The 24,949-nt window shown below is 42.8% G+C and overlaps 1 protein-coding gene across 7 annotated transcripts in view; it reads right to left on the reverse strand.

Annotated features, from left to right (window-relative positions):
• Abcc9 (ATP binding cassette subfamily C member 9) overlaps positions 1 to 24,949 on the reverse strand; it is a 122,491-nt gene that overhangs the window by 8,190 nt on the left and 89,352 nt on the right. For all 7 annotated transcript variants that reach the window (XM_031383815.1, XM_031383813.1, XM_031383814.1 and 4 more), the window contains 8 exons: positions 19,290 to 19,392; positions 10,403 to 10,504; positions 9,481 to 9,601; positions 7,743 to 7,873; positions 6,672 to 6,750; positions 5,130 to 5,238; positions 3,606 to 3,709; positions 2,645 to 2,778 (listed from right to left, as the gene is read on the reverse strand). In XM_031383815.1, coding sequence (XP_031239675.1) covers positions 2,645 to 2,778; positions 3,606 to 3,709; positions 5,130 to 5,238; positions 6,672 to 6,750; positions 7,743 to 7,873; positions 9,481 to 9,601; positions 10,403 to 10,504; positions 19,290 to 19,392 — 883 coding nt within the window. The remainder of the gene's footprint in view (positions 1 to 2,644; positions 2,779 to 3,605; positions 3,710 to 5,129; positions 5,239 to 6,671; positions 6,751 to 7,742; positions 7,874 to 9,480; positions 9,602 to 10,402; positions 10,505 to 19,289; positions 19,393 to 24,949) is intronic.

Consider the following 24,949-nt stretch of genomic DNA (forward strand, 5'->3'; position numbering starts at 1 on the left):
AAATATCTAAAAAAAAAAAAAGATCAAAAAGTGGGGAGGGAAAGGCCATGTGGGATGGGATGAATAAGAAAGCACAGCTGCATTCACATGGGAAAGTGTCATGATGAACCCATTACTTTGTATACTAGCAAAAGTGTCATGATGAACTCTGTTGCTTTGTATGCTAACTGAAAAAGGAAACTCAGCAGTGATCAATCTGACGGACAGATTTCTTACCAGGAACCTCAAAGGGGAAAATGCACCGTATGAGCATGGACGTGCATGATCCTCTTAGACCACAAGCTGCACATGATGGAAGCTAATCAAACCCTGGTGCTGACCTTTGACTTAGCAAACAAAGAGAACTGAAGTCCATGCCAAAATCTGGATTTTTTGACCCATACAGAATGTTTATGAAAAATATATTTCTTCACATCACAAAATATGAGTATCATTACATTTGAAAAGTGTGAATAGTCTGTCTCACTCCTACAGGAAAACTTAGTCACCTATGTATCTCATTTAGGCTGCTTGACTCATATTCTCACTCCCTCTTTTCTACACTACACAGAAACAGTTATCTTCTAAATGGGAGGGACTTCCAACCTAGGCCATTTCATTATTTTATGCAATGTTAGCTGTGATGTCATATAACTTGGTAATATACTTTGATTAGTCTTAATATGGGGGGAAGCTGGAAGGCCAGGCATAGTGGTGTGTAGCTGTAATCCTACTGTGTGCTGAGGAGAGAGATGCAGGAGAATTGCAAGCTTGAGGTGAATCTGGCATGACAGTGAGTTTCAGATCAGCTAGGATTACATCAGAAGTCTGTCTTAGAAGGTGGGGGTGGGGTGGGAGTGGGGCTGGGGGTGAGGGAAATAGAGATGGAGTCACATTAGCCTCTTCATAAGTGCTTCATTTTCTTTAATTCCAGCACTTGGGAGGCAGAAGCAAGTAGATTTCTTAGTTCAAGGTCAGCCTGGTCTACAGAGTGAGTTCCAGGAAAGCCAGGGCTACACAGAGAAACACTATCTTGAAAAGACAATAAATAAATAAATAAATAAATAAATAAATAAATAAATAAGTGAATGAATAAATGGTTGGTTCTTAACAGTCTTGAAATGGCTTTATTGGGTATAATGTAACTCAATCTGAACCAAGCTTCCAGAAAGCAGCATGGAGTTGGTTGTGTAAAGTCTCTGGCCTTTTCCCATGAGCACATGGGGAAACCCATTCTTAGTTCAAGTTATTATTAACCTTAAAAAACACAAATTTCTGTAGATGATGGATGGCCTTAGCTATCATGGTTTACTGAAAAGACTGGACATACCATAGTTCAGAGTTCTGCTGTGCCCTGACATTACAACACCTTGAAATATATCAGAAAATAAAGATCTGGTGTAGATGAATAAAATTCATTCCTCCAGACTAAGACCTGTACTTATTTTTCCTTTCTTCCTCCCTCCCTCCCCTCCCTCCCTTGCTTCTTTCCTTCCTTCTTTTCCCCAGACAATCCCCCACAAGTTTCATAACAGCCTTTCTGCTCCATTTCCATGACATTCGTTTCTTTCAGATTCTGTAAGGCCATGTGGGATCTGTCCTGCTGTGCTAACTGAGTTCCTTTAGAACAGTACCTTACAGTTCCAACCACCCCATCACCAGTGGCAGAGTGTCCCCTTCTTAAAGGCAGTGTGGCATTCCCTGGTCTCTACATACCACACTCTCCTTATCTGTCTGTCCACACACTTAGGTGTATGAATTAATGTCAACAGTGCTGAGAGGAACAAGGCCATACAGACTCCTGTCTATTATCCAGAGTCCGATTCCTTTTGATATATACCCAGTAGCTGGCTACGGGGTCCACATGGTAGACTCACTTTTAGCTTTTGAGGAATGTCCATATGTCTTCCAAATCAGCTGTGTTACTGTTCATTTTTACCAACAGTGTGCCTTTGGTAGCTTTTCTCTCTGTGCTCTACAGTGCTCATCGCATGGCATAATCAGCTTAGTTAATTGTGTGGCACATACTGCAAAGTTGTTGACAGATTTTCAACATTTCCACTACATAGAAGTATGATACATTTCTTGGGTTAAAAGTATGTTCATTTGATTGATTGACACTTTCTACAATGTATAACGTGGATGGTGACTTCCCATTGTTCTCCTTCTGTGTGTGTGTGTGTGTGTGTGTCTGTGCGCATGTACTAGGAAGATAAATAGGATATGCATTAAGGTGTCTGGTACTCATCATTTCACATTCCCTCTCAATAGTTTTAGAAGTTTGAGCTCATGTCAAGTGAAAATGTTGAGGTGAGTTTAAGAGATCAAGTGGCTTGTCCAAGGCCACACTTATTGTGGAGTAGAGCTTGAAGACATGGAATATTTCAACCTCAATTTCACTTCCCTTTCTGCTATACCATCCTGCTAATCTGTAGTATCCCAGTGGATGAGGGCTGACTTCAATGATCTCAGTGAATCTCCAGTCTTACCATACTGGATTAAAACTGAGTCTTGGTGACAGAAATCTTTTTTGATGATCAAGGACATTGTTGGGAGTCATTTATAACAGTAGCGTTGGGGGTGCAGAACTCAGCCAGAAGAATACACTGCAATTTTCAGTCACATTTCCAACACCTTGGTTTTTGAAGCTGAGACATGAACTCACCGTGGCCATGTCGATGGAGGCTGTGGCCTCATCCATGATGAGGATACTGCTCTTTCGAACAAAGGCCCTGGCCAGGCAGAACAGCTGTCTCTGTCCAACGCTGAAGTTCTCACCACCTTCAGTGACAGTGGCATCTGAGAGAAGATGGCAAGAGACTCATTGACAATGGAAAGTAACATTTTGGGGAAGGACACTGTTGGAAAAAAGAACCTGGCATGTGCTGGGTTAGCACGGCATGCTGTTGAAGATCTGTCTCCTTAGAGAGTAAGGATGGTGCTGACTCATCTTATTTCTGATAACATGTGGAAAATTATGACCTAACAGCAAGTCAAGAAATACCACTAACCATTTGCAAGACCAGAAGACCTCGGGAATTGTTGAATTTTTTAATCCAGTTTTCCTGAGAGATTATGTAACATACGTACCTACCTATGGCCTAGGAAGGTCAAGTGGCTTGTCCAAGGATATACTTGCATAGTAGGGCTTGAGAAAAACAGAACATTCCAACCCCAACTCCATTTCTCTTTTTGTTATCTCACCCTGCAATACATCAACCTCGCAATTCTGTATTCTCCCAGCAGATGAGGGCACAGTCTGTTTTATATATGTATTTCTATAACTACTGTAGCTTTATTAAAACAAACAAATGAACAAATAGAGATGAGGGCTGAGAGATAGCCGAGTGGGTAAGAGCACTGGCTGCCCTTCACCACTGTGTTCCCAGCACACACATGATGGCTTTCAACCTCCTGTAACTCCAATCTGATGCCCGTTCCTGGCTTCTGAGGGCAGTGCATGCACACATTACACATACAGATGAACAGTTATACACATATGAATTAAAAACAAATAATTTTTAAATTAAGGAAATCGGCACTAGAATCATGCAGTTCTAGCAGAATGTGGAGCTAGAGGCATGTGGAGTGTGTGGTACTAAGTAACCAATAACCAGAGACCATACCTAGACCTCCGGGCAGAGATTTGACCATATTCTTCAGCTGGGCGATCTCTAGAGCCTCCCAGAGCCTGTCATCCGTGCACTTGCATTCAGGATCCAAGTTAAATCTGTAAGGGGACATCTCTGTTTATCAGTCGATAGTGAACACAGAACAATATATTCAATCCCCAGAACAGGGTTCAGTTCATAGCAAGCACAGAGCCTGAATACAGTCTAGTAAATATCCCCACAGTACTGATGCTAAGCACACAGATCTATATGGGACCATATAGTACACAACACAAATATTCAGAGTATACCAGAAATCCAAGTTGAAACAGTACTGCTAAGTAACTTGATGCATCTAGAACTTTTTGAGATATTTTTATTTTAAAAATGAAAGTATAATTGCATAATTTCTCCCCTTCCCTTTCCTCCCTCAAATCTTCCCATGCACCCCTTCTGACTTAAATTCATGACAAACATTTCTTTAATCGTATGCATATGAGTGTATGTATATATTTGTATATGTATGAATGCCATTATATAAATTCAATCTGCTCAGTCCATATAATGTTACTTGTATGTGTATATCTACAGAGATGACCACTTCATATTGGATTAAGCAATTGATGTGTTCTTCCCTGGGGAAGACTAATTATCTCACTCTTGCCATTCCTTAGTTACCCATAGTTCTTTGTCTAAGGTTGGACAACTAGAACTTTTAATTAAAGAAATCTTACAGGTGAATAATGAGTGATGTTCCATATATTTTTTCTCTACTACAAATAATAATTCTGAATAGAGGTAGCAAATTAAGTAATAGTTAAATGACAGGGAAGGGAATCAAGACAGAGACAGAGAGACAGAGACAGAGAGACAGAAAAACAAAAGCAAAAACAAACAAAAAAGACATGTACACACATGCACATGCATACACACACACACACACACACACACACACACACACACACACACACCCTTCCCCAGTGTCTTAGTAGAAGTCTGGGCCTTTGGACTCAAACAATCTGCTACTGGAAAGGCAATTCCACCACTTGTAATATGAACTTAGAAAAGCCACAACAGCTGTGAGTTTCCAAAGAATCATTGGTAACACAGGGATAATAATATCCCCCCTAAAAGCCTTTTCTGAGGATTTAATCAGACAATGTATTGAAGAAAACTACTGGGAGAATAAACATCTCCAGTTCTTTGTAGTTTTTACTGATTTGTGGGAAACCACCAAGCAGGGACAGAGCAATGGAGCCACTTTGGCCAAATGATTTAAGAGAAGAATAAAAGTTGTTAAAGGCAGGGATCTCGGTAGACAGAGAGGGTCTGCAGTGTCTGCTGAGCTCAGGATTGACCCAGGAATCAAGCAAGGTCTGCGGGGCGGGACACACCTCATGGTGGGCTTTACAGAATGAAACAGGGAGCTCAAAGCGCAAGGCTAGGTTAGCACAGCAATGCTAGAGGCTCCCACTCTAGTTGTGGGGCAGGATGCTGCATTTGATCATTTCCATGAAGCTTACAGACTAGTCCACTTACCTGATAGAGCCACTGAACAGGATTGGGTCCTGGAGAATGATGGACAGTCTGGAGCGGAGAGTGTGCAAGGGCAGTTTGGAAATGTCTATCCCATCAATGACTATCTTTCCTGTTGTAGAAGAACAAACACCACAGACAGGGAGCAACCCAGGAGAGAAATTCTCATTCATTTAATAATTAATATTTTATTCCCTCCCCCAACCCACCTTCACCTGGCCGTGAGGTCCTGGCCTCAATTCCCAATTCCAATTAATGAATGAATTAATAAAAGAAGTTCTGGATTGAAATATAGAATGCAGAGCTTCCCATTTAAGTATCAGAAACATCTGTCTCCAACAAAATGGACATTTTTGGTGAGAATTCTTTCTCATACTTTTTTTCTGGAAGGAATGTTCTGTTATTATTCAGTATTTGGCCATGTAAGCCAAAATCATTGTTCTCCTTTGGACACTCTATCTTCTACAATGCCTATACCCTCTCTTCCGGTTTTATTTTGCTTCATGGGTATTTATGGAATCAGACATCCTGTATGTATATCTAGTTGTTGTTGTTGATGTTGCTGTCGCCTAGGCCTACCACACATACAAGTTTCCTGAATACAGACCCTCTGGCCCGTCACCCACAGATGTAACGAATAGCACAAAGAACTGCAAACAGGAAAACAAACTCTGACACAAGATCTGATTTTATCAAGGTTGTCATACTGTCTGCAGGCTTACAGAACTATGCTTTCTTTGCGGTCCCTTTACCTCATGGATTCAGTTCCTCATCTCTGTTAGGCAAAGACAATGTTCTTTGTGAGCAAGCACGATGAACTCAGAATAGCCGCTACAGCCCACTGCCTTAGTGAGCAGGGGCTTGTTCAAGCAGAGGCAAGGCAGATGAACTGAAATGGCTTCCATCTGGATAGCCCATCCTCTGTTAGCATGTTGATAGCCTCCTGCTACTTAAAAAGGCATCAAGTTAGTTATGGGTCTCAGGGCCTGAGATCACCTTTGTAGATGCCTGAGGATCAGACTAATCAATAAAAATCAAACTCGGTGATAACCACAGTTTTGTTAAATGTCAGTTGTCTTTGGAGCATGTAACTGCTCTGAGACACAAACTCTGCTGAAGGCATGCCCATCATGGCACAAGCAAACCACTCACAAATCTAGTGGTTGATGCTTGCTATGCTACTGAATTTACCACCTCTCCATTCTGATTGCTATGATTCGTGTGTGTGTGTGTGTGTGTGTGTGTGTGTGTGTGTGTGTGTGTGTGTGTGTAATGTTCTGTAAGTTCTATGTTCTTTCGTTATCTTTGGGGTTCCTGCCTCAACCAATCAATGTACAGGATTCTAAGTCCTGAACAATACTTGTGATTTATTTTTGCACAGTTCAGGTGCACACACCATGGCGCATGTGGAAGCGAGAGAGCAACCTATGAGAATCGGTGTGAGGTCTTGAGACTGAGTCCAGGTTGTCAGTCTTGGTGACAAGCACCTTTACAGGCTCAGCCTGAGAGGACACCTGGATGACAAAATTTCAGTCAACAGCTCACCGTCAAATATGTCAACCATTCTGAAGAAAGCCAGAGACAGGGAGGACTTCCCACTGCCAGTTCGACCACAGATGCCCACCTGAGAAAAACAGGAGCAATCGAGACTCAGGCAAAGGCACAAAAGGGACGGAGGGATTTTTAGCTTTGTCATGGTGTCATGGGAAAAGTACAAAATCTGCTCAAGTAATTGCATGACAATGTTCTTCTTAGATCTCATGAATTATGACAGAAGTAACATCCCCACTCATCCCCAGATGATTGCATTCTGGTGTTTTCTTTTTGTGTGGCTGTGTTGTTTTCTATCTATGGCTTTATTTCAGTACCACGTTACAGCTGGACCTTTGTACATCTGCCCAGGGTTAGTTGAGCAGTGATGGGTGTAATGAGCCCACGTTCCCTCACTTAATCTTTTTATAATTTATTTTTACTTTTACTTTTTATTGATTATTTTATTTATTTACATTTCAAATGTTATCCCCCTTCCCAGTTTCCCCTCTACAAGCCCTTCATGTCCACCTTTCCCCCTCTGCCTCTATAAGGGTGCTCCCCCACCCGCCACCCACTCCTGCCTCAGCAGCCTGGTGTTCCCCTATACTGGGGCATAGAACCTTCACAGGGCCAAGGTCCTCTCCTCCCATTGATGACCGGCTTGGCCATCCTCTGCTATACACATGCTGCTGGAGCCATGAGTCCCCCCTCTTAGCATCATTTTTAATATGAATTAAAAGAAATCATTTTCAGAGTAGATCTGGAATGAAAACAACAGTCACCAAGGAGATGTCTCTGTGCCAGAAATCAGAAATTTTAAACAGTATGCCTGCCTGGTGTTGAGCTTTTTGATTTTGATGTTAGGTTAATGAAGGTCAGAATAACTCAGGGGCATGCACTATCCTACTTGGATTCACTCCCTCCCCTTCTCTTTCGTGCAGATGATTTTGCCCACAGCATATGTGGAACGTGAGCCTAGACACCCTGGGTAGACACTGACATGGTGATGTCCCACTCATGTGGCAGTGGGGGCTCTGCTAAAGATCTATGCAGACAAACCATCGAATGGTGTGAATCCCATACCTTCTGCCCAGGTTTGATGTAAGCCTTGACATGCTTCAGAACAGGCTTCAGGTTATTTTCATATCTGACACATAGATCGTGAATCTTGATCTCACCTTCCTGTGGCCAGTGCTCTGGGACTTGAGAAGGATCTTGGAGAAGCAGAATAGACAAATGGTAGTTAAAAGAGAGAAGAAGAAAGGAACACACATACTTAAATATACATACAATTTCCAGGAGTAACTTTAACACATAAATATATATGTACATATAATTTTCCATGAATTCATTGTCGTTCTGATTCAAACTGTGGTAGCTTAGTTTTTAAATAAATAACATTCAGGGTAAATGATATTGATTGAGTATTCTAAGATTTTTTTTGAGTTATTTTCTTTCCTTAAGGTTTACCCCTTGAAAATTCCATGCAGATACACAATATACTGTCCATTCTTCACCCAGACCTACCCTCCCTTAGCTTCTTTCCACTCTTCTTGATCTCTTCACTCTTCTAATTAACCCCCTCCTGCTGTCCTGTTTTTCTTGTGTGTTACAAGTTTAACCTGGGGCTGGGGGAATGGGCATTAACATCACCCTGGCCTCTTCAGCATCCCAGTATTCCATGCTATTCAAAGATAGTTCATATCTGAACGGTCTCTATGTAAGCAGATCCTCAAACAACCAAAGTTTATAATGTGAGCATTTCAGTTATTTGAAGATAGATGATACAACTTGGGAAGTAGGCAAGAAGTCTGCACCTGCAGTTCTAAGTGGACAGCCACATGGGGACATACATGAAAAGCATTCTGGGAGTACTGAGGTTGGAGAGCTTCATAACCTGGGAGCGGGGAGGGCAGATGTGGGTTGGTGGAGGGGTAACTGGGAAGTGGGATATCATGGGATGAGGGGGGGTTGGTGGAGGGGTAACTGGGAAGTGGGATATCATGGGATGGGGGGGTTGGTGGAGGGGTAACCGGGAAGTGGGATATATAAACAAATGGAATGATTAATTTAAAAAAAAAAGCTGTTCTTGAGGTGATTCTCAGGAAATTGATTTCAAATACGTATAAGAGAAGAATAAAGATGAAAGGAAAATGGATCATGCTATCATGTCTAGGGAAGAAGTATGTGAGTGAGTGAGAAATGGGACTGATCAAGAAGTGAAGATTCACTTAGTGACTTCAGCTGTAACTGGGCCACGTGCTTTTCCAGCTAGAAAGCCACTGAATGACTTAGGCAAAGAAATGCAGCTTGATTGAATTCGCATCTAATGCAGACCATGCTGTGTCTACCATCAACTTTCCTGGCAGTTTTATTCTAATAGAATTGAGAATCTTGTTTAGCACTTTCAAATTTCTTGATATTTAAATTAATAAAGTTATAAGAATGAGAATACAATATATTAAGTCCCAAATACATTTACAACATCTCTACATAATATTGAATAGAATCTATTTGTGTCCAAGCCTAAATTTTTGGTTATTCTCAGCTGCTAATATCACACAATATTCATGTAAGAGTGGGTGTGGCATGTATACACATACTCTAAGCACTCAGGAGGCTGAGGCAGGAGAATGGGTTTAAGGTCAGCCTGGGTTACATAGACAGAACCCCGAAATTCAAAAGTAAATAAATAAATAAATGGAAAATTAATAAATAAATAAAGATAAGGAGGGGGAAGTCGCTGAAGAAGAGAAGGGGTTCTCTTGGTATCATAGTGACAAAGCAAAGCAGATGCCAGGAGCAGGCATGTTCACGGTACCCATGGTGCCTTCATAGTTCTCAGACTCCATAGTCAGGAAGCTGTTCACTTTCTTCACGGCACCCATCTGGACTTCCAGGTCAGCCAAGTTCCTCACAACCCAATTCAGGTAATTGGTTATCTGTATCAGGTGACAAAAATGGTCACATTTGAAGTAAGCAAGCAATTTTCATGTTTACTGCACATTTGGGGTCAGGATGACCTGGACAATGTCCATCACATGGTCCATAGTACTGCAGGTTAGCAGGCACCAGGGACAGCATCATGTGACAACCGAAGAGAAGGTGTGTTCTTCAAAGGTCTCCCATGTCTCTCCTTCATGAACAGCGGAGAACTCAATCCATTTGTGTGTATGCTAATCTTATTTATACCCATAATCCTTTTAGTGCCTCTGTTGGGATCTACACAACACAAGACAGGGATCTTAAACAGCTTGGGAACAGGATGCCTGTAGGGTCTGGGAAGTTTTTAGAAACTAGCTACATACTCCCAAAGAGAAAAGACACCGATGGAGAGCTGGCTCAGCTGCTAAGAGTATATTATGCCTAGGCCTGGGGCTAGAGCCACAGTACTCATATTGGGCCATTCTCCACTGTCTGCAGCTCCAGCCTTAGGGGAGCTGACACCCTTTTCTGGCCTCCATGAGCACCTGCATCCATGTGTGCATACATGCGCAGGCATACAAGCACACATACAAGTACACATAATTAAAAATTAAATAAAATCTTTAAAATAAAAAGGAGAGAAATTCATCTAAGCTGTCCTAAAACATTAGCTTTAGGCTCAAATCTGCTATCATGTATACACGCCATCTTGTTTTAAACGTCAGATTTCACAAGTGTCCATGGAAGAGGGTTGATCATTTCTATGGGAAGTCCCTCTGGCATTGCACAGAAAGAAAGGTATTTTCGTCAATACCCACCGTGAGGGCATACAGAAGGCCCAGGCCCACTAGTCCAGAGTTGGAAGAGCCACTAATGGATGCGATGGAGGCCGTCAGAACAATGCATGCTCCCAGGTAGTCCTGTAAAGGGGAGAAGCAATTTAAAAGACCCGAAGATTCCCAAGTCATTTAACCAAAGATGCCAATCAACTCAGAGAAAGTGAGCAGCCAGTGGGAACACGCCATCGCACGCGTGTCTGGTCAAGCTTCACACAAGTGACTCATCAGAGGCGGAGGAAGGAAGACCAGTGGCAAGGCTGGAATCAGGAATGCCAGTGTGCGATCCCAGGGAAGATGGATGTGGCTTACCTGAAGAGAAGCTCTGGGTGCTGCCACAACCAGGATCAAATTTAGTGCCCCTGCTATATATATGGTTTTCTTTTGACAGAAAGTAACTATTTCATAGCTTAGACTTCACGTATGCCTGTGTTAAGGTGACTATTGACCCCTCCGTGCTGTAACAAAGCCCTTGCAGAAGGGAGCCTCTGGCGCTGGCTGAAATCTGGGAGTTGAGCATTTTGTCACCTGTGTTCATGTCTGGGGCACACGATTTGAAGATCCCATAGATGAGAAAATGGGCTGTATTGGCTTGTACGTTACAAGTATTATAGCCAGATTTTTCCATGACTCAACAATAAACTTGTACAAAACTTAAAAAAAAATATATATTCACAAAGGCCAACCTTGGAGTCAACTAAAAGACATCTGCTCATCTCCTCATACATCTTCTAATCTCATTCCCCAACTGTGTGAGCACGGTTTCTGCTTTATCATGATCATGTACCACTTGTCCTAGAAACAGAGAGACTTTCAGAAGTGATTATCCCAAGTCACAGACAATTGGTGAACTCCTTCTGCAGCTAGAGAGAGCTCCAATCCCTCTAAAAACATCTCATCCCTGGAAGATAAGATAATAAATAGTAGTGTAGTAGTAGTAGTAGTAGTAGTAGTAGTAGTAGTAGTAGTGGTAGTAGTAGTGGTAGTAGTAGTAATGGCAGTGGTGGTAGTGGTGGTGGCAGTATTTAATGTGCTAACAAGAAAGAAGGAAGTATCTCCAGTAGCCCGCTGTGTGCACTGTGCTTGTATCAAATGGTAACAAACACCACACTGCTGCAGAGCCCACAGTGAGTCCAGCCTTGACATATGAGATTGTTCAAATACTGGCTTTGCCACTTAGTAGCTAGTGAGCTCAGGTAACTAATGTAGATGCCTTTGAGTCTACATTTCTTTGTGAAAAGTAGAAATTATGCCTAAATCACCGAAATATTAAAAGGAACAAAGACATAGTTATGTTTCCCCGTCCTGGAGATTGAGATTGTTCTCACTTATGGATAATTTTTCAGATCCTTGAAGCAAGCTTTAAAAACCAGTGTGCATCATAGAATATTAGAGGCCAGAACAGGCACTAAGATAAAATTCCACAGCAAATTCCCTGACAGTAACAAAGGGGATTTTAAATAGCAGTCACATAGAGCTAACCTATTGAAGAAGTAAACATCGCTGAGTAGTAAATTCTTCTTTGGTTGCTGCTTCTGATAGAGCCATTGCTAACAGCACATCCCAGTAGGTCAGTGCCCTTTTCCTCCCTTCCCCCACCCCAACCCCTTGCTCGAAGTGACAACTGCACAGATGCAGAGCCCTTCTGGTTTAGCCTCTACTTCTATTGCCTGTAAATGCCAAAAAAGTTCCCAAGTACTCTGAAAACATTTATAGTTATAGGATTCCCCCCATAGGCCCTCTATGATACATTTCATAGTTTCAACATGATGTGGCGTGTTCACGGGTTGTATAACATCTCTTCTAAGCAGATTCACACGGAGGCTAGAGATGAGAGCGCTCACTACTCTTGTAGAGGACCCAAGTTTAATTTCCACCACCCATGTGGCAGCTCCAGGGATCATAGGCCCTCTTCTTGTCTCCATAGGCACCTTCGTTCACACATATGTGTGTGCACATACTCATATGTAGTTTTTTAAGTTTTAAAAAATAAAATAGAAGGATTCACAAGGAGTTCCAATGGTATGTTTCATAAAGCAAGGTGACCCTAGATAAAGTTCCAGCAAGTTGGACCTAGTGGAATTTAGAGACAATGGGATTCAGTTCCTTGGAAATGCCCAGGGGTCATGCACACTAAGGGCTTGACTTGGGTGAATTAATGTCCAGTCTCTGCCTCCTGACAGTTGGTTCCTTTGAAAAGAAAAGCCTCACTTATATATCAGCTCATATCCTTCCCTTTTATGACAATCAATGCCTCCAGGTTATATGGTTAGGAATTGCAAGCCCCAGTACTTTAGTCTGTCTTCTACCACCTTCCTCCCACTTCTGTACGCGGCCTGCTCTGACAGCACCCGAGACTCCGTCCCTGCTCCGCCTCTCCTCAGGTTCTCTGGGCCCTGGCTCCTTCTCATCAGTTAACAATCAACTCAGATGCCAACTTCTGAGAGAGGCCTTTTCTCTTGGCTGCTGGCCCTAGGGTTGTTCTCTGTCATAATGTCCTGCTTAGTTTTCTCAAAGTTACTTGTTTCCTCAAATGCTCATGGTGCCTCTACTCTCAGTGGAAGCTGAGTTCTGGAAGTTGGGGTCTCTGTGACTGTCTGACTCATCACAGGCAAGGAGACTGATGCATCCAGAGGGTCAGTTGCTCTTCATGGAATAAGGCACAAGGCGAACTCACCCTTCATTAAAAAAAATGCATCCTCCCAATGAAATTATTTTTATCCATAAAGGAGATCAAAGTGATGTCATTTTCATAGGGAGATGCAAATGTAATGTTAAGTATCCCCCAGACAATCTCAGAAAAGCAAGTATGTTTTCTTTCATTTGCAGTTCATAAATTTTGTGTAGTCTCAGAAAATCATGCATATATGTAAGTCTGTATTTTATATTCAAAGAGGATATATATATGCACACATGCATATATAAGAAAGCTTAACAAACAAAGCAGCATGTTTTCTAAAGATTTAGAAACATTCTAGAGTATGTAACTAGAATGTTAACTTAGTCTGCACAAGAGATGGATTTTTGTACAAAATACTTATCAAGATGTCTCACAGAGACTTGATAAGCCTCAGATAATTCCTTTCAAGCACCTGAGTGAAGTAGGAAGGTGACACTTAGCAAGTACGTGCACGTTCAAGCTGGCTCCATGCCTTCCATATCCCAGGAACACACGATGGATTAGGATTATATCTCCCTTCCACTTCTTCAAAATATTTGTGAATAGCAAAAATAGTTTAAAGGTAACAAATTATGAAAACAGAAGCAAGAGGTCTGAAAAATATTCACAGAATTCAGAAGATACTTAGGGATCAGGCTTAGCACACCTTCTGCTAAGGCCTAACACATCCTAACCAACCTATTTGATGACAGACACTGCTCACAGTGAGAGTCCGCTAGGAAATAAACCTAAGTACATGAATTCTCAAGGGAGAGCTCAACCACACTGCGGGGCAGTGGTCTGTTCAGGCAGCCTGGGCCCAGTTGAGTCTAAGTCTAGAACCCCAGTGACCCAGTGGGCAATAATTTTTGCCTACAAGAGACAGAAGGAGTTCAACCACATGGGATTCTGGGACCCTGGCTCCTGTTTCAGTCACAACCTCTCACAGCCCCCACAGGAGATGTGTGTTCTGTCACGTAGACAATGCCTCAAGCTCCTAGCATTCTAGCTGGACCCTACCCCCAGTCATCTGACCACAGCCAGACATGCCTCACCCCACAGACAGACAGCCACACCTCATACAATATAAGGGGCGGTTTGCCCTCTCCTCTCTCTCTTGCTCTCTTCTCTTGCTCTCTCGTTTCCTTTCTTACTTGCTTGCTCTCTCTTCCTCTCCTGCTCTCCTGCTCTCTTCCTCTCTTGTCCTCTCTCTCTCTCTCCCTCTCTCTCTCTCTCTTTCTCTCTCTCTTTCTCTTCTCCTCTCCTTTCTTTCCTTTCTTTCTCTCCACATGGTCATGGCCAGTTTCTTTTCTCTTTCCTATAATAAAATATCTTAGTATTATACATTGCCTCCTTTTAACTAATGCGTTGCTCAGCCCCAGCACTCAGCAGAGAGACCCGGGCCCACACCACACCAAATCATGGTGCAAACTTTAATTCTGTGTGTATGATGTTTGGTGTGCATGTGAAGATGTGCATGCAGATGTGTGTGTGTGTGTGTGTGTGTGTGCATGTGCGTGCATGTGCGTGCATGTGGTCAACCTCAGGCACTCTTCCTCAGGTTCTGTCCACTTTGTGTTTTAAGGCAGGGTATGGAACTCAACAAGTAGTGAACCAGTGAGCATCAGGGGTCTGCTTGTCCCTAGCTCCCCAGTGCTGGGATAACAAAGGCATGACACCATGCCTGGCTTCTTGTGTGTTCTGAAGGGCAGGAACTGAACTAAGTTCTTGTGTTTCTGAGGAAAGCTCTTCAGCCACCCCTGAACTTGAATCTCTACTGATCATGTAAAGCCAATGTTCCTGGAAAGGAAGCCCTTGATTTCTATTGGCCATAGAGAAACCTCTGGTCCAATTTCAGTGAGCCCATGATATCTATCTGTACTTGGGGTTATAATGAAAGCTGTAATTCTCTGCAATCAGCAGCAATGGAAAACTGTGGCCTCTGCTTTTCTCCAAGTAGCCCTTAGAAATATGTCTCCTCTCTAGCACTTGGGAACAGGAAAATTATATCAGGGACTCAGGTTACAGTGTGACTGCAGGCCCGTCTTCTGGGGAGCTGGAAAGCTCTGGGCTGTCTCACCAAACAGACTGAAGACAGACTAAGCAACTGTTTTTACTTCCGCATGGCGTGCCTACTTCTTGGCTTGTTTGTTTGTGTTGGCTTCTTGATGGGAATTTTATTTCAGCCTTGTACCACACAGCATGACAAAGCCTTGGAACTACAGCTTGTGTGTAGATAGACTTACACAGTTTTTGCAAATGGATACATCGATGCCAGAGAACTGGAATTGTTTAATATGGAAGGACAGAAGTAATATGGAGGACATAAATAAGCTGTGTTCAAAGGCCAGGCCCTGGGGACACACACAGAACCCTGGCCACTTCACTCAGCACTGATAGGAAAATAGTTCGTTCCTCTGCCAAGGCAAGCAGGGTGGCCCTGCTCTTGCTCTTTGTCTGCCAGTCAAGCTCCTCTATCCCTTCGCTCACCCCTCGGACGTGTTAAGCCTCTGTTATGCTTTCTTAGTCCTAAGTGAATGGGAGATGAATGTGGCAGGCAAGATGAAATCTTCCACACAGAAACCCTAGAACCAAGGAAAGATAATAACTTGGATGGTCTTAACTCTTTCTATCTCTCCTTTTCTTTTCACGTGTAGAGGTGGTGTGTGTGGTGTACCAGTGTGTTTGCATTTGCATATGTGTGCCTGTGTGTGTGTGTGTGTGTGTGTGTGTGTGTGTGTGTAGTGACATGTGCCTTTACTGTGGCAGAGCTGGCTAACTCACCTAGTCTAATTAGCTTCCCTGGGGATCCCTTCTCTGCCTCCCCAGTGCTGGGATGGCAGGTGGCCCCCACACCGGGGGTTCTAGGATCTGAACTCTTCTCCTCAGACTTGTGCAGTGGCACTTTATCTACTGACTCGTCTTCTCAGCCTCAGGGTTTTCTGAACCCTTAGTTAACATGAACTGGGAAAGAAGCAAGCATCAGGAGTTTACTAGACAAAATTTTAAAGCTGGATGGAACCCAGGGATCTTTTTCCAGATTCAACAACCTCCATTTGCTCCGATTTCTCTCCCTTCCTTCTCATTGGGATTTTCTGCCAGCAGCAAGGGGGTTGGGTGGGGGGCTCTGAAACCAAGAAGTGTTTAAGAAGAGGAAATGGAGGCCGCATGGCCATGCCTCTGAAGCTCTGAAGTCAAGATTTCTTCTTTCTGCACTAAGGCTTCCAGTCCTCTTAGAAGCTTCCAGAAAAGCTGCCTGATCAATTGGTCAATTAATGCCCAATGCCACGACCCTCCTTCTGCCCTGCTATTTGTATGTCTGTTCTGAAAATGTGGTGAATATTTATTCAGAGCAGATATTCCTATTAATTTTCTGGCTTTTGTGGCTAATGATAGGGGTGTGAAGGGCTGTGTGAATAATGTAGATAAGATCAATGTAGATTTATTTTTTGAGCCAAATAAAGCCTTTCCTTACTTTTTTCCGCCCTCAGAGGATTTACCAAACAGAGTGTGTCTAGTTGTGGGGCCGAGAACAACTTACACTCTCATCTCCAAGGTCCTGATTGCAGCATCCATTTTCTCTGACAGAACCCCACTATGTAAGGCTAAAGTTACAAGGATGAGGTCTCCTCCACACGCCCACAGTAATGAATCCAAGTGGGCAACAAAGCTTTGCTTTACATGACAGTCCACCTGTGACACATGTTCCTGTACTACAGCATTTTGTTTTAAGTGTAAGGGTGCTTTACCTGTATATGTGTGTGTGCGTGTGCGTGTGCGTGTGCGTGTGTGTGTGTGTGTGTGTGTGTGTGTGTGTGTGTGTGTGTGTATGTGTGTGTGTATACCAACATGGTGCCTGGTACCTGAAGAAGCCAGAAAAGAGCATCAGACCTCCTAGAACTGGAGTTGCAGGTACTTGTGAGCAGATGTGTAAGTGCTAGGAATTGAACCCATGTCTACTAGAAGAGCACCAGTGATCTCAACAGCTGAGCCATCTTGCTGCCTTCTGCATTAGTTTGAGGGGTAGTTCTACTCATGAAAATGGTCTGGTGAATCTCTGAAGCCTTGTGATATATAGAATGCAAAGAGAGGGTAAAATAACAAATATGTTTTATGCAATGTCTTCCAATGTGTCAGGGAGTTGTGGAATGAAGGACAGAGTCGGCCCTTGCCGTTTAAAATGTAATCTCTTCTTTAGTCTTTCAGGAAACTAAATTATTTTATTCTCAGGTAGATTTGATTGCTCTTTCCTGTGGGGGTTAAAAGACTGGGTCGGACGCAGCCACTTTGAGCTTGGCTTTTGCTCCTCTCTAGTTTGCCCCGCCCTTCCCTTTCCTGGCAGTCTCAGGCGCTGATATCTTGGTTTGGCTCTAAGAACTGGACATATGGTTTGCATGAAGATTCTTGTCCTACACTTGTCTGTGAACCTGTCATTGGGAAGTGCTAAGGGCAGCAGCCATAGACATCTCAAAATCAAGGAAAATGACTGACCCATAAACATCACTCCAAGCTAAGGACCAGACTCAAGGGCAACTACTGTCAATGTCACATGACAGTTCTGAAAATCCACCCACAGAGGCATGCTGTTAGTTCTACTATTCCAATGTGATGTTTCCCCTCAGAGAATAATGGGGATCTTTAAAAGAAGAAAGGAAACAGAAGCTTAAAATAAAGAGTGGTGGTCCAGGTGGAGTCTGGTAGCAAAGCTTGGGTTGGTTCTGTTACAGATTTTATGCACCAACATACCTAACTTTCAGAAATCTGATTCCTAAGTAACTCTGTACTGATTTTTCCAGCCTTCACACCCTCCTGAAAAATGGTTTATTTGTTGTTTTTTAACAACTAATGCTTCTTTCAAAACTTTGTGTAACGTAGTTGTGTTCTCTTGGTCAATGAGTTCTCCATAATCACTGACGTGGTGGTAAAGGGTCTTTTCCCCTGGTGTTAGAGTCTTTGCCACTTTTGCCAACTGGTGAGAAATCACAGTAACTAATGGCATAGGTGCTCTAGGTTTGTCAATCTGTATCAATGTATCTTATGGCCACTCTTGAACTCGGGAGTCTTCACTTTGACCTCCTTAAGCTTCCTACGTCGTCTATCTTCTCTGGTTGTTGGGTTTTAAAAGCAAGTCAGCACCTGATTGGGAATAAAAATCCTCTACAGCAGGGCCTTAGCTTAATTTACAACTTAACAAAACCTAGAGTCACCTGACTAGAGAGTTCCAGTGAGGGGTTGTCTACACTGGGTCGTCCTTGGGCATGTCTGTGGGAAAATGTCTTCATTAAGTTAATTGATGTGGAAAGTCCTACGCCACCATGGGCAGAGCCAATCCCTAGGCAGGTGCCCTGAAATATGTAAATGTAGAGGAAATAAGCTGCACATAAGGAAATGTATGAGATTGTATTGCATCTCTCTCTCTCTCTCTGCTTTTGACATGGATATGATATGATTAGCTCTCTAAAGTTCCTTCCTGGACTTCCTACAATCAGGAAGGGTAAGCTGGGATTGTAAACTGAGATAAGACCCTTTCTCTCCTCAATTATGTTTTGATAGGATATTCTATCACAGCAACCAATCAAGCTAGACTACCATACTAGAGCAATTACATTGTTTTCATTGTTATTTTAGGGACATGTCCATGAGGTGTATGTTTTTATTCTTATTTTATAAATGAAGAGGGATCTGGCACAGCAAGAACTTAATCTGGTACATGGAACCTATACTGTGCCAAAGTCCGTGCTTATTCCTGTGTATCACACAGGACAGAAGACAGCAATAGAAGACTTAGTCACTGATATTTTGTACTAACATAATCTTCCATTGGCTTAAAATAAAGAAATTCACCATTCCTTGCAGGCTTGTCTGGATCAGTGAAGGACATCAGTGTATATGGTCACTTTTCAAATTTTCTTATAAAAATGGCATTATATAAATATTTACTATTCCACGAACTTAAGTAGTTTGGAGAATATAAAGAACACAGAATGAGTGTTGCTTTGGGGGTTATTTTTCTTGTGATTAGCTACAACATTAAAATGAATTTCATCTGGAACAAAACCAGACCTGATCTATTTTAAAGTGCAGTCAATGGAGGCATGGTCCTGACTCTTTGCAGAAGGCTAGTCCCACCAAATGTCTGCCTCTCCACGCCAAGCCTCTTGTCTGCTTAGTTTCCATTACGAAATTGCACAAGGAACACAATGAACGTACCGTCCTGACCTCCAGCCATCTGTTGGCTGCTGAGAGAAATAAGTAGGCAATGTTGTTCGTGTCTGTCAGCTCGAGCATGCGTTGCTTGAATCTGGTTTCATGCCTGCAGAAAACAAAGACACTGTGATGTTAGCCACCTAAAAGGAGAATTAGTGAAAGCCAGTCACAGTTAACTACTGAACAATTTGTAACAGAGTGACACACAGATGGGATGTGTGATGGGCGAGTAGACTCCAGAGTCACTCCACTGAGTTCTGGATAGAGACCAAGAGGGCAAGTGTTCGTTCTGTTTTCACACTACAACTAGAAAAAGAAGCCACTGCTGTGACAAATCTTTATTAAAGGTTATTTTGTAACACCACAGTATTGGAGGATCCATGCAAAGGAGACTTGGCCTGTGCCATTGGGGCTACAGAAATCACAATGTTCTTTCTTCAATACCCTTTTTGTTTGGCTTTCTTTAAACCAGAGGAAGTCTGGTGCCAGGGAGGAGAAGACTCGCAGGTGCCTGGCAAAGCACAGGGTGTGTGTACAGTGACCCTGGTAAAGTGGAGGAGATTCACCTTGAGTGATGGGTGAGCTGAATAGAGACGTAGGCTGGGCAGAGGGAAAGGTAGAGCCAGGCTTCCCAGAGCACAGCAAAGATTACCTGGGAGTAGTTTTAGGGGTGAAGCTGGGTTTCTGGGGTGAACAGGGCACTGTAAATACTCTGAGTAACATCAGAGAAGATCCTCCATATTCCAGGGTTGGGAGATTTCTCACCCTAATGGTCATGGTGATAGAGACTGGTCCATGGAAAACTTAAGCTCATCCTTGGTGCTCAACATGATCACATACAATTCTGCGTGGTTTGTTCTAATAGCAGAACTAGGAATAACCTTCATGCAGGCATATTCTTAATGAACATGTTTCAACTCTATACCTCAAACCCCCTTTGCACTACCATGTACAATGCATATATGCCATTAAAAGTTTTTTTAAAGAAATTAAGAAGAAGCCGGGTAGTGGTGGTGCGTGCCTTTAATCCCAGTACTTGGGAGGCAGAGGCAGGTGGATTTATGAGTTCAAGGCCAACCTGGTCTACAAAGTGAGTTCCAGGACAGCCAGAGCAATATAAAGAAACCCTGTCGCAGAAAAAAAAAATAACAAGATCCCTAAGTATTTGAACATCATAGGTAAGATTTCACACATACACACTGAAAAAAAAATCTTTTCTATGTAACAAAAATATCCTTCCTTTGTAATCACTTTCCTTAGATAACAGACAAAACAGAGCTGGCGAACAGCTGGTTTGAAAACTGGTTCCATACCCAGTGAAGTGACCGTCTTTCCTCTCTGTGGTCACAGCTGTTCTGACAGAGGCCATCTGTCAGCATTTTGTAAGGAATTACTGACCCACTCACTAGTGGGCCCTATCTGCTAAAAGAGTCCCCCCACTCCTATAAAATCTTCCAGTAAAATTGCAAAACTTTTAAATAACTCATCACTCGTATCAAAAAGAACGAAGAAGTGCTGGGTGGGGTACTTTTGGCCTGCCATCAGAGTCCATACTGGCCAATATAAAGCAGATACTTGGTATCTCTCCAATCAATCTGATCACTCTAGTGTGCCAAGCCAGAGAGATAATTTGGTGAGACAGCAGTGTCTGATCTACAATGATCAGAGTTTAGCGGTGAGAGCCAAACCATTACTTCTATTTGAGTTATGCAGCCTTGAACTAAATGCCACGTCCAGGGGGACCTGTGTCAAAGAATGGCAGCACCATGGCTTGCGGATGAACAATCCAAGGAGTGAGCATGTCTGTCTGCCATGTGACCTTAGGAGGGGTGACTACAGTCAGGAGCTGGAGGGCAGGACGGCCTCTGAGGCTTTAGGATTCACAGCAATAGTGAGAATGAACTGTGATGGGCTTTGTAAGGCTCATGCATCCATGCTTGCCAGGGATGTGCCAGGTAGACTTGCTTGCTAGAGGAATGTCAGCTATATTTGCATCTAAGCATCCTTTCTCCACAGCAAGGAAGACCCTGTGCTAGGTTCTGGAGATATACAATGAACAAGATGTGTCTTTCTCAGGGTGGAAGAAACCTTGCTAGCTACTGAGTCTGAGGTAGACCAGGGCCTTCCTTTCATGAGCCTAAGAGCCTAAAGGAGAAATTTACACTGGAGGATCTGAATAGAGAACCGGGTAGAGAGTGTGGGGAGAGGGGAAGGGCTAACCCTGGCTTCCTGGAGCACAGGGAAGATGGTCTGGGAGTAGTTTTATTGGGAGGCAGGTTTCTGGGGTGAACAAGGCCTAAGAGGACACAGGTGCCCTAAGAGGAAAGAGGAGTGAGAAGATTCAGGGTTCTCCTGGACAGGTGTTCTCACCGCCTGGACAAATGCATCCAGCAGCTCAGAGCTTGTGCTCCTGACAGTGCGCTCTGCCTGGGGCCTGCTTCCTGCTGCTGTGGTTGTGGAGCTCCACTTCTCTCACTCCACATTTGTTAGGAACTGGCAACAGCCTGAAGCACAGGGAGGAGGACCGAGAGCGCAGGGAGCATTCCTCTGTTTCTGTTTGGCAAGAGCTGTTCTGTTTTCCTAATGGAAACTTTGAGACACTCAGCCTGTATCTTTTCATCCACATCCAGTTCATCTTCTGAACATTCTTAGACCTTTATTCTGTCAGACACACGCGCGCGCGCGCGCACACACACACACACACACACACACACACACACACACGCACACATGCACATACACACATGCACACACACACGCACACATGCACACATGCACACACACACATGCACACACACACGAGCACACACACACACACGCACAAATAAAACAGCAGCAAAGGTCACTGACAGCGTAGTCTAATTTAGCTCTGCAGCTCTCCTTGTAAATGACTACAAATTTCCTGCTACATGTGAGTGTGCCCTGAGCCCTGGGTGCAAAGGAATGTACAGTCCAAGGAGGGCTTTCTAAGGGAGATGGCCCAGGGGACGCTGGGTGGACATAAGAAAGGAACAGATATGGGAAAGCATGTGTGTAATTCTTTTCAAATATTTTCTATGATCTATTTTAATTTTAGTTATGTGTATGGGCATATTTAGGTGCACATGAGTACGGTTACCTGTGGATAACAGAAAAAAGTTTTAGATAAGCTGTTGTGAGGCGCCAGGTAGGGCTGCTAGAAACCGAATTCAGATCCTCTGTGACAGCAGTGACGTATCTTAACCTCTGAACATCTCTCTGGCTCTAAGAACATGCTCCATTCTTGATCATGAATACTAACCCCAGTGATTCTAGAAAATTATCCATAGCAGTTAGGGCACCACTGTCTATTAAAAATACTTGTTATCACTGAAAATACTTTCAGATGGAAGTTAGAGAATCCTTGTTTTGCACAACTATTATCCAAGCACAAAAGGCTAAGGTGTAACAGTCTGTTATTCTTACAGCTATCTAGAACTTTCCTTAATGTACAATTAATTCAATTTTACCTGGGTGACTAGTGCAGGAGGAAAATTAAGAAGTTGGACCTTGCCCTGGTCTGTTTTCTCCTTTTTTTCTATGTCTTTCTCAAATTCTTCAAGATGTTCTCCCTGATTCCCATCCTTGGCAGTTTCAGATAATCCATGTTGTTCCAAAGGGAGAAAGTGAAGGTTCTGGTGTGTTGAGTCCTGCTGTCCACCCCCAGCTTCCTGAACTGCTCCCACCACACACACACACATACCCTCCATGCTTTCTAGAGGCACTCTGTACAAAGTCCCCTTTCAGAAAAGCTGCCCCACTGACCAGCCACATCCCTGTCAGCCTGCTCCATCCATTGCCCCATCCTGCCTACACCTCACATCTTCCCATCAGCCATTAAACATCTCTAGCTCATTATTCTCTTTTTAAAAAATGATGCCTTTAAACACCCCTGGGGCAGAAATCTTTCAATTCTTCCTACACCAGCACTTCTAATTAATCCACCAGCTTCTGACTTTTGATTTCACTGTTCCTTAAACAATTCTGTTATTCTAAAGGTCATAAATAGCATTGTGGTTCCCATAGCCAGAGGACACCTTTAACTTCTTTTATTTTTTTTTTTCTGTTTTTACCACTGTTGTCCATTCAATTTCTTTAAACATGCTCATCTATGTAACTGCCGTGACACCTCCATCCTTGTCCAAGCTGTACAAGGCCTTTATGATACACGTCTTACTCTTGTGAAATTCTCAGGAGAGGAGACAGAAAGTCTCCCCACCACCCGAAGCTCTTGCCTCCTTACGTGGTTAGTTCCTCAGCTAGTATAAATTCCTCTCCCTTGGTAGGAAGACAAGGTCTTTCCTGAGAAGTGTGCTCCATGTTATCTCTTCACTGGAGTCTCGGGAAGAGGAGGACCAGTCTGAACTAAGGTCCTTTAAGTGATGTTTCTGGTAAGGCTGTGTCTCAAACACAGCTTCCTGGCATCTTTCCTACCTTTAGCCTCAGTCATCCTGACTAATCCTTGATGAGTCAATTGTTCTAATTACCCTTGGTGAGTCAATTGTTCTAATTAAAACAACTGTGATTGTGTCAGTTTGCCGTTGAGAATCTTCAGTGACTCTACAATTCAGAAAGAACAAAACCCAAGTCCCACACAGAGGAACTCACTCCTCCTTCCCTGTGAACACCAGCCTCCATGTTCTTAAGCTTCACTGTGATAACCTCCATCTTGGGTTCATGTAGCACTGGATTTGATTTAGACATAAAATAGAACTCTGCGTGCATTTTCTCTGAACCCTCTATCCCCTTCACCTTCCAGCTCCATTAGTCTTCATTCAAAGGTCCGTTGGCCAACAAATATCTCCACATTCTTTTGAAACAAGGGGCCACCCTATCCTCTGACACAGCTGTCTGTGCAGTACACCTCCATAGGTCTCACTATACTGTCATCTGTATCCCTCAAACTCTCTCTCCTATGCTGTGACCCCCACTTAGGACAGAGCCTGCACTAGCTCAATAAACAAATATAATAAGCATTTCCCAAGTCAGGGTAAACTAATAGTGAGAAGAAAACCCTGTTCTCTCAGAATTTGTGTTCTAATTGGAAGAGATTAAGTAATTAGCATGCAAATATTTTAAATAAAACAGATAATGAAAACACTCTCATATAAATACTCAAAGGGAAATAAAACAAGATTATACACTGGCTAAAGTAAAGACTTTTGACTTGTAACTGAGATGGAAATACATGGGCATGTGTATTCAGTCTTTATTTACCGGCAAGAATAATACTTAGTTGTGTTATTATATACTATTCTAATAAATATTTCTTATATAAACTAATTGGAAAAGACTAGCTGGGTGGCAACAGTAATCTTCAATATGCTATATTTATTAGTGGTCCCTACTGAGTACTATTAGACTATAAGTTTATGCCAATCACTTTATGTTCAGTACTAATAATTAATGTTGAAATTCTCTGTATGAGGCTTTACACGCCATGTGAAGAAAACATACTAGGATGTGAGGTACGAGTTGGGTAAATGAAACTCATATAGATTTAAGTAGAAATCTCATTATATAATGTTCTCAAAGCCTGCTTCTTAAGGATCCATTCTGTTAACCATTCCCATATTCTTAAAATAAACGTAGGTTGGATAAATCTCTGATTGAAATCAATACATATTTGTAATAGGGTGGAAAGA

Source organism: Mastomys coucha, unplaced genomic scaffold (genome assembly GCF_008632895.1).
Source record: "Mastomys coucha isolate ucsf_1 unplaced genomic scaffold, UCSF_Mcou_1 pScaffold20, whole genome shotgun sequence".
NCBI lineage: Eukaryota > Metazoa > Chordata > Mammalia > Rodentia > Muridae > Mastomys > Mastomys coucha.